Below are 10,175 nucleotides of genomic sequence, written 5' to 3'. Positions count from 1 at the left end.
ATTTAAGGGTGCTTATTTTAATGAAAAAGCTTGTGTTTGTTCCCTCTGGGGTGATGCCTGGTAAGCTCCATAGGTAAACAAACCCAGCATTTCTGATATAGGTAGAGCTCAATTTAAGAAGCACAGAGGTAGAAATTTTTTTTCTTCCCTGGGGATATGTGTGTGTATGTGTGACATAATTTGTTAGTGCAAGTCATAGGTTAAGTCTTTTTTTTAATGTATTCAGTACAGGGTCTGTAGGGTCTCACTATACAGGTGAGACTCACAGTGATCCTCCTGTTTTCAGCCTCCCAAGTGCTGGGATTTTGCACCACCACGTCCAGTATCATTTGCCATCTCAGCGCTCCCCAGGGGTGGGTCTGCCACGGCACGCCGGGGATCGAATCCCGGTGTCTGCACCCTGCCTAAGCAGGTGCTTTGTCCTGCTGAGCTATCTGGCTGGCCAAAGTCTTTTCATTTTCTGTCATGATTTCCCCCTGATAATAAATTTTCACACAGGAAATATTACGATATAGTAAGAGCTTCTGAATGGAGCACTTGAGTAATTTTAATCCCTCAGTCTACCTGCTATATAGAGCTCCAGCATTGCAGATGAGCTAGCGTTTGAGACCAGTTCACTCTCAGCAGATAGTTTTGAAGAGGTCATCTGACTGGAACTCCAGGTCCTAGTGGAAGCATTTTCCCTGAGCAGTTTTTAGGACTGCCCTCTGCCCTTGCTGGCATCTTTATCCAGCCCTGGGAGTTTGCCAGAAATGTGGATTTGTGAGTCCCGTTCTAAACTTAATGAATCAGGAACTCTGGGAAATGGCCTAATCTGTGTTTTTCACAAGCCCTTTGGGTGATTCAGGTGCCTGCTAAATTTGGGAACTACTAGGCTAGAGAATCAGACAAATGGGGTGTCTGAGAGACAGCTTTTCATTTGTCTCTGGTTATTTGAGGCTAAAATGATCTAAACCAATTGACAGCTTTCTTACCACTTAACGACTATTAAAACAACCAAGTTGGGAGGCTGTTTAACTTGAAAATTGTTACATCTCACATTTTGGCATTAAAATAGTTTTAAGAGATTTTAGAATCTGCATCCTATTAGTGAGATATCGCCAACATTCCACTAATTAATAACTGTAAAGACAAAGTATTGATGGCTTATGAAGACAACTTTATCAGTCCCCAGATGCTTCTAAAGCTAATAAATACTGACAAAAGACATCTGTTGAAAATCTGAAACTCCATTGCTTGCTTTGGATCCTAAAGAAAAAAAAAAACTTCTCCAAGTAGCTATTCGAGTAGGCTATTTCTCTGATTCAGGAATTGCCTTTTTTTTTTTTTTTTTTTAAACAGAGAAAACAAAACTTCCTTTTTCCCAAACTTTTTTTGTTTTAGGCGTTTTGGAATACTGGGACTCTACAAAGGCCTTGAAGCCAAACTGCTTCAGACAGTCCTCACCGCCGCACTCATGTTCCTTGTTTACGAGAAGCTCGCGGCTGCCACCTTCACCGTCATGGGGCTGAAGCGCGCGGCCCCCAAGCCCTGAGCCGGCCTGGGACAGAGCAGAGCCTCTGGAGACGGCCCCTTCGGAGTATGAGGGGCGATGCTCCTCCTCATCAGCTCCTTCGCCTGCGCGTGGCACCCTCAGTGGCTGGGAAGGCCTGGAGGGGAATCGGGGAGCTGAAACAGTGTGATAGCTGCTCGGATTTGGCCGGACTTTTCCGCCTGAAGTTTTTCTTAACTGTTATGCTCGTTCCCCAGACTTTCTCCTAGGTTCTAGAACAAGTTCAAGAATGTGTAATTCTCCTCAGATACTTTGCAGATGTCTTAGTCTTGGTATTTTCCTCAGTGAAAGTGACATTTTGCTGGTGCCATGGGCATGACTTTATTTTTGTTGGGCTTTTCTTTTCCTCCGTAAGGAGAGTTAAATAAACTATTTTGTGGAGAAAATGAATATTAATCCCAAGTGATTCGCTTATGAACTATTTGTAGACAACACTTATGCATTAGTGTTTGATAGTTTTTAAAAGTATTTATTTTGAATCAGCTCTGTTAATAAAAAGGCAGAAGTTTTATGTCCATCCGTATACAACTGCAATCAACATACCCAAAATTTCTGTGCTCAAATAAATTGTCAGCACAAATGATGTCCTTGGAAGTTGTTCTTCATTGAGATGTATAATCAGTTGTGTAACCAATGCCAAAATCACAAAAAGGGGAGGATGTGCCTTTCATCTCAGCTTTAGAGGTAAAGAATGCAAGACTTTATGCAGGTTCAAGGCCAGAAAGACACCTTGGTGTACACCCTATCTCAGAATAAAAAGAGCAACTAGGCATGGTGGCTCACATCTGTAATCCCAGCACTTGTGAGGCTGAGGCAGGAGAGTGGCTATGAGTTTGAGGTCAGCCTGGGCTATATAGTGAGGCTCTATCTTAAAAAACCAAAATAATAATGATAATAATAATAATTAAAAAAAGAGCTGGTGGTGACCATGGCAGGAGACTCACAAGTTCAAATCTAGCTTGGGAAACATCAATAGCTGCCTCAAATTTTTTTTTTCAAAGAACCTGAGGATGTACTCCCAGCATGCATGAGGCCCTGGGATTCACTCTCAGAACAACAAAAAGTGGGGGTGGCTCTGGAATATTCTCTGCCTTTATAGACTAAGGGGAGGCCATATATTTTGAGAAACATCAGAATAAGGTTATTTCATGTTTAGAAAGATTCCCTGGACTTATCAAAGTATGGCCCAGCAAGCAGTACCATTCACAGCAGCTGACAGCTCGCTGTGCTGACAGCTCAGCCTTCTGAATCATTCTGCAGTTTAACAAGATCCCTGGGTGATTCATGTTCACATTAAAGTTTAAGAGACCTGGGGGCCGCTGGCCCAACAGAAGGCGGAGTAATTTCAATGACAGAAGGCAAGATTTTTCTCAGAGGAAAGCTGGGCTAATGTCTGAAGACAGCCTCTGGCAGGTCTCGGAGGCCACTGTCTGTGCGCTTGCTTCAGAACATGTAGCCTGGAGTGGCTTTACACATCTCAGGCCATTTAAGATGTGAATTTTCTAGACATTAGAATAATCCTTTGGATTCCCAACTTGGTTTTTGGTCCTTTCACAAGACAACAGGTTTTCATTTATAACTGTGATTCAGTCAGCTAGTGGGAATAATAAGGATACTTTTATGGACTCCAGTATTTCGTTCAGGTTTGAGCACAGCATTGTCTTTCTCTTGTTCTCCTTATTCCCTGGAGTAATTTGAAAAGATGTGATTTTTAAGCTGGTAATAATTGAAAGTTCATTGTGCTTTTATAGAAAACAAGAATTGGGAAGAACTACATTGAATACTTGTTCCCTATTTAAGCCAGAAATGTGAAGATGGAATTGGCCCCATTACTGGGGGGAGAAGGGGGTTTGTTTGTTTTTTTAAGATTTGCATTTGTCTGGTGGGTCTTGGTGGGAAACACAAAACTCTTTGATTTCTAGACAGGGGAATGATTTTTTAATGGTGCCAGTATACTTTTGTCATTGTTTTAATTAGGCTGTTCCCTTTGAAATTTAAATTTTTTTTGAAATTTAAATTTTGAGATCAGGATATTGTGAGTTGGTGTGTTAGAATAAATTCCAGCCCAAATTATTAGCTGTATTTGGTGTCCGTGATGAGATAAAGTATTTAATGTTTCTTTTCTTCTGATTTTATGAGCAAACAATTTAAGAATGAGGCTTTCTGTTCCTTGTGGAAGCTTATAGACTCAACTAGTTGAAACTAGTAACTCACCTTGTTTCGTAACCTTTGGTTAATAATAAGTTAACTGAGAAAACTAAAAAGCTGAAATCCGAACAAGGGAGATGGAATTTTTTTTTTCTTTTTGGTTCTTTGTGCAGTTTCTTTACAATACGAGGCTTAAGAAAACCTTCAGGAGTACAGCCATGTCATTGTGGTAGAAAATTTAATTTCTGTAAGTATTTAATCTATATTCTGAAGTGGACATTGTGTTCTGAAGGGTAATTGAGCTTTGTCTGTTTTACAGTTAACTCTGAAATGCAGAAATGTAATGTATCATAAGAACATAAGCAGTGGGAGTTAGAAATCTCCGGTTTTATTCCCAATCTTCCCATTGACTAACAAATAACAAATTACATCATTTCCTGTGCTAAAGCTCTTTGGTAAGTGGAAATAACAATACTCCCTGCCCACTTCAGAGGATGCGTAAGAGCTAATGCTGTCAGCTAAATCTCTTTAGGATCACAGTGTAGGGAGAATCTGAGAGAAACTTGTGACACTCCCTAGATTTATATAGCACTTTCTCTCACTTTATCTTTTTTTTTTTTTTTTTTTTTTTTTTTTTTTAGGGAAGGGTCTACAGGGTGTTCAGGGTCTCACTACTAGATCGGATTTGTAGTGATCTGCCTGTTTATAGCCTCCCAGGATCTGGGATTACAGGCACGTGCCACCACGCCTAGTCTACTTTCTCACTTTATAATCCCAACATCTCTATGAAGTAACAATATCCCCCCATATAATCAACAAACAAATGAAGATGAACTATTTAGGTGATTTGCTTGGTTGAAGCCAGGACCAGAATTGATTCTTGCAGGTTGGTGTAAGATTATGAGAATGGGTTCTGGAATTGGACCTCAGCTCAAACTCTGGCTCTACTCCTCACTGTTGTTGAGGTTTTAGGAAACTCAGTTTCCCTGCCTATGGAATGGAGATCTTGATAAAGCCAGCTCATGAGGCATCCAGAGAATTATATAAAATCCTGTCCTCAAATTGCTTAGCACACTGCTTGCCACGCAAGAAGAGCTGGGTAAATGTTGGTGATGACTTAGCAGTATTCTTGATGAGAGATACAGCTATTTGAGTAGATGTAACTGGGCTCCACAATGGGTTTTAATTAATTAATCTGGCACAGGGTCTCGCTATGCAGCTGGGACTCGGAGTCTAGTGTTTCTCCTGTCTCAGCCTCCCTAACCCTGGGATTACAGGTGTGTGTCACCACACCCAGTTTCAGGCCAGTGTGGCATGTGGTACTGGAGACTGAACCTAGGTCCTTGTGCTTGCCAGGCAGGCTCTTAGACTGCTGAGCTGTCTCTGCAGCCCCACACTGGGTTTTAAACCAGACCTGGAGTCTGATTTTCATTCCATCACATATATATTAGCTGAGGGGTCACAGACCAACCACTTACCTTTCTGAGTCTTTGTGTCCTGCATTGTCAAATAGAAATAGCTTGTTGAGGCTCTCCTAGGGATCCAGTAAGGGGCAGGTGCTTATACCCCAGCCCCCTCTTGGCTCTTAAAAAGCTAAAGAGCAGTGACTTTGTGGAGCCAGATGCCAAATACCCATGGGGAGCCTCCCCCTGTGCCTCTGAGTCTCTTACCTGGCCAGGCAGGATGTCACCAGAATGTGAAATACACAGGAGAGCTTACATGTAAGATTTTTGTAAGATTTTCCACGGGCTGGGGAGGTGGCTTGGCAGCCTAAGCACCTGTCTGGCAAGTTCAAGGACTGGATTTGATCCCTGGTACCACATGCCATGCTGGCCCACCAAAACCGGGGGTCGTGGTGCACACCTGTAATCCCAGCACTGGGGAGGCTGAGACAGGAGGATCACTATGAGTTAGAGCTGCATAGTGAGGCCTTGTACCAAATAAAAGATATAAAAAATTTAAGATTTTGTCCATACAATAATGTGGCACTAGTGGTCTCTTTGCCGCTATATAAATAAAAAAGCCTTGGTTAGTGCTGATCTGTTGGGGCATACTGGTAGCCCCTGAAAAGTATGTTCAGTGGGAGTTAATGAGCGAGAAAAAGTTTTCCAGGATGTGAGTGAGAGAAAAAATGAAAGAAAATTATCAGTGAAAAACAAGACGCCAGATGTGGCACACACCTTGTAATCCCAGCACCCGGGAGACTGCGGCAGATAGATCATCATGAGTTTGAGGCCAGCCTAGGCACCTTGCCTAGCACAACACTCAGTGAAGACATTCTCAAGTTGTGGCTGGTCCTTGCAAGGTCGTGAACTACAGCACCCACGCTGTGATGAAATTAAAAAGGGAAATTCAGTTGGGAACTCTCACAGTGCATGAGATGGGCAATTGGGTCTGTGCAGTGGATGCCAGTCATAACTGATTTCCATACATGTTGGTGTCCTTGTGGTAACTCCAAGGACAGGTTTATTCCTCTTAGCAGAAGAGCTGGCTGAGGCTTAATGAGCAGCTTGCCTGTAGTTGGGCAGCTCCTGAGTAGGGCTCAGGATTCAAGGTTGAGGCTGACTTCATAACTTTGCCATTGTTACCCTAGCTCCTTCAGGTGTCCCTAACACCATCAAAGCTAGTTTGTGGTTCCCTTCTACACCGCAGAGGGGAGTGTGATTGAAAACCTGTAGTTAGTTCAGTGATGAGCTCTTGCTACCCGATTCTGATGCCACACAGCTCTCGGATGTGTGGCCTTCATACCCAACACTGGATCCCTGAATCCATGTTCTTTGTCACTCTCATTTAAGCTTTGGGCAAGGGATTGGCTTTGCTCTCACACCCGAGGGTTGTCAGCATTTTGTGTCCACGTCTGTCATCAGACCTCCTGCCTTGCACCTTGGCCTGCAGCGGCGCTTCTGTGTCTACCTGTGGCTTCCCGGATAGGGGCAGGAAGCGGATTTTCACCAAGTAGCTGCCGGTAGCTGCTGGGTATTTCTGACTTTATAAAGACAATGATGACTTTCCTCTAGTCACTTGAATTTGTGTTTGCTGAGTAAGAGTTGACACATTTTTAGAATTGTACTTTGGTCTTTTCTTGGTAGGTTCTCCATTTCCCAGATTTCTTTAGATCAGTTAGTGGAAATTTTTAAAGTATACCTTATTTTGCTAGCCAGCTGGCTTTTTTAATTTTAAAAAACTCATTAGATTTTGCTTAAAAGAAAGTTACCAAAGTCCCTACCATCTGCTATCGTCTAGTAATTGTCTACCATGAGTCACTCTTGTTTTGTCCTAGCTTTGGGGGAACCTGTTGGGGTGACAACTAGCCTGGCAGTGGCTTCCCGTGTGGGTGGCACATGGAAGGCCTTGATAAATTGCAAATGTCTATTCCAAGAATCATGTTCTATTCATAGATTAAAGAGACAATTTTTTATCATTTACCACATCCACACTGAACATATTTTTTTTATGTGTTTATTGGCCATTTGTTTTGTTTGGAGAAATGTCTTCAAATCCTGTGCCTGTCATAGAATTGTGTTGTTTGGCTTCTTGTTGAATTTTAGGAGTTCGCTAAGCCTACATATCCTGAATATTAATTCCTTATCAAATACATGATTTACAAACATTTTCCCCATTCTGTGGGTTGCCTTTTTATTCTGTTAGTGCTTTCTAATGCACAGACTTTAACTTTTTAGTAGTAACCATTGTCATCTTCGTAGCATATTATTTTGGAAATTTGCTTTTTGTTTTTGTTTTTCCCAGTTAAAATTAGAAAATAACATTTTGGCTTTTTATCAAGTCCAGTTGTCTGTTTTTGTTGTTGCATGTACCTTTGGTGTCATACCCAAGACATCATTTTCAAATCCAGTGTTGTGGAGATTTTGCCCTAGGTTTTTTTCTAAGAGCTTTGTACTTTGATCAATTTTGAGTTCATTTTCTGTGAAGAATGTTAGGTGAAGGTCCAACTTTTTTTTTTTTTTTCCCTTTTTGAGACAGTGTTTCACTTTATAGCCCAGTCTGGCCTCAAACTCAAACTCATGATCCTTTTGCCTCAGCCAGCCTGAGGATTGCAAGTGTGCATTACCATACCCAGCTCCAACTTCATTCTTTTGCCTATAAATAGTTTTCTCAATATTACTTGTTGAAACTAATTTTTACTTTGCATTTGTTAGTGTGTTAAAAATTATAAAAGCAGGGGCTGGTGAGATGGCTCAGTGGTCTAAAGCACCTACTTGGAACAAGCTTGGCAAAGCACAGGGACCACGGTTCGATCCCCCAGCACCACATGCCAGCCAGCCCCGCCCCCTGGTGGGCTGAACTGGCCACACACACACATACATACACACAATAAATAAATAAATGTTAAAAAAAAAAATTATAAAAGCAAATGTCTGGCATGGTGGTACATGCCTGTAATCCTAGCAGACTACTGTAAGTTTGAGACCAATCTGGGCTACAAAGTGGGCTCAAAGCCTGCATGAACTTCGTAGTGAGACCTCAAAAAAAAGACAATAAATAAATATAAAAATTATATTGCAGTATAAACTTAAGGTGAAGGAGAATTTTTAATTGAGAAAGTACTGCTTAATCTTTTATTTATTTGGTACAGGGCCTCACTACATGGCTCTTGATTCATAGTGATCCTCCTGTCTCAACCTCCCCATGGCTAGGATTACAGGCGTGCACCACCATGCCCTGTTTTGGTGGCTGGCACAACACTCCTGGGGTTCCCAGGCTGGGCACAGCATGTGGTACCTAGCATCGAAGCCAGGTCCTTATGTATGCCAGGCAGGCGCTTGGACTGCTGAGCTGTCTCCCCAGCCCTATTCTCTGTATTGTGAGATTTATTTAATTTAATTTTTTTTTTTTTTTTCGGAACCAGGAATTGAACTCAGACCCTTGTGCTTGCCAGGAAAGTGCTTATTCCGCTGAGCCATCTCCCCAGCCCTGAGACTTATTTAATTACTGTTTTTTGTTTTTTGTTTGTTTTTTTGTTTTTAGCAGGTGAGATCTTGCTGCCTTGCCCAGGCTGCCCTCAAGCCCTTGGGTTCCAGTGATCATCTTGGTTTAGCCTTCTGAGTAACTGGGACTAGGTGTGCCCCAGAGTAGCTGGCTCTTAACTACTTTTATACTGTGTAGGTGGAAGACTGGGGCAGGTCTGGCTCAGGTCACATAGCAAAGGATTGGGAGTCTAAGCAAATGATGTATCCGATGGCTTTTCAGTTGGCTCTGTATTTTCTAATTTAAAATTTTTGGTTTTGCTTTAGACATTTTTTCCTTTCAAACGTAATACACAGTCATTTCAAAATTTTCTGAAAATATAGAACAAATGAAAATGAAGATACATTTGTGTACATATATGTACATGCATATATATATATATATATATATACTTTCTAGAAAATGTTAATATTTCAGTGCCTCATTTTCAGTCTCATTTAATTGTATGCATGCACAAGTATATTTGTTGAATAAGGGTATTTAAATTGGGACCAGAAAATGCCTAATGCTATAACTTTTTCATCTCTCAATAAATATATGAAAATTTTAGTTGACACATAGAATGGCAGTGTTTTAATGTTTCATTACTTAGTTGGATTCCCAGTGATGGACTGCTGAGTTATTTCCAGATAAAATCCTTAATATATGCATCGTTTTATACTTTTCCAATTATTTCTTTAAGAGAAATTTCTAAGAGTTCAGCCCTGAGTCAAAGGCTTTGCCTACCGTGACATAATGTTACTCAATTAAAACTTCACCCTCTCAGAGCTCCCCGGAGCCCCAGTGCTGGGAGCCCAGAGCCTCGCGCATCTCAACACTGTCTTCTCTGCTCTCCAGCCTCAGTCCTGTGGAGCCTTTTATGCTCCAGGTCACAGTCGACAGTGTGAACATTTCATTCTCTCTTCAGCACCACTTAGTGAGCTGCAGTAGAAATTACGGTTTTTGAGTGTTACAAGAAAGAAGGGTATTATGGTCTACCAAGGACAGGGCTGAATGTTCTACATGCTTTTTTGCTTAATTCTCACAGTCATCCTACAAATGCCGGATTTCTGTGAGGCTTACCAAGTGTGAAGCAGATTCACAGGTGGGAGTGAGTTTTCTCCCAGCAGGTAGCTGAGGTGGTGGAATGCACAGACTCAAGTACAGTAATGACAGCTGGCACTGAATGAGCCGCGCCTGCTCTCCAGGTGCCGTCCCTGAGGCCCCAGTACTCTCTAGTTCTCTTCAGGCTTTGTTCTGTCTGCCCGGTCCCTCCTCCATGAGCCTTTGTCAGATGGCAATTTCTGGGGACAAGGACTTGCTCCTCATCACTTTGTCAATCCCCGGGGACTTACACTGGACAGAGTGCCTCTGGGGGCATTTTTTATGATTATGTTGGTGATGGAAATCAACGACTTTTACAGTTTTATTGACTTTATCAGTCAGCTCCCACTCAATAGAAAATGGCTGCGTTTCTTTTATTTTTAATTTTGCAGTTGTAGATATGAAG

At 41.8% G+C, this 10,175-nt stretch overlaps 1 protein-coding gene across 1 annotated transcript in view; it reads left to right on the top strand.

Moving 5' to 3' along the window:
- Slc25a17 (solute carrier family 25 member 17) overlaps positions 1 to 1,568 on the top strand; it is a 48,023-nt gene extending 46,455 nt beyond the window's left edge. The window contains exon 9 of the mRNA XM_023719017.1: positions 1,384 to 1,568. Within this exon, the coding sequence (XP_023574785.1) occupies positions 1,384 to 1,534 (151 nt within the window). The 3' untranslated portion in view covers positions 1,535 to 1,568. The remainder of the gene's footprint in view (positions 1 to 1,383) is intronic.
- Positions 1,569 to 10,175: the final 8,607 nt, after the last annotated feature.

The sequence above is a fragment of the Octodon degus genome, unplaced genomic scaffold, assembly GCF_000260255.1.
Source record: "Octodon degus isolate 3935 unplaced genomic scaffold, OctDeg1.0 scaffold00064, whole genome shotgun sequence".
Classification (NCBI taxonomy): Eukaryota; Metazoa; Chordata; class Mammalia; order Rodentia; family Octodontidae; genus Octodon; species Octodon degus.
Note: the sequence above shows the minus strand (reverse complement) of the source record. Positions and strands in the feature narration are given on the sequence as shown.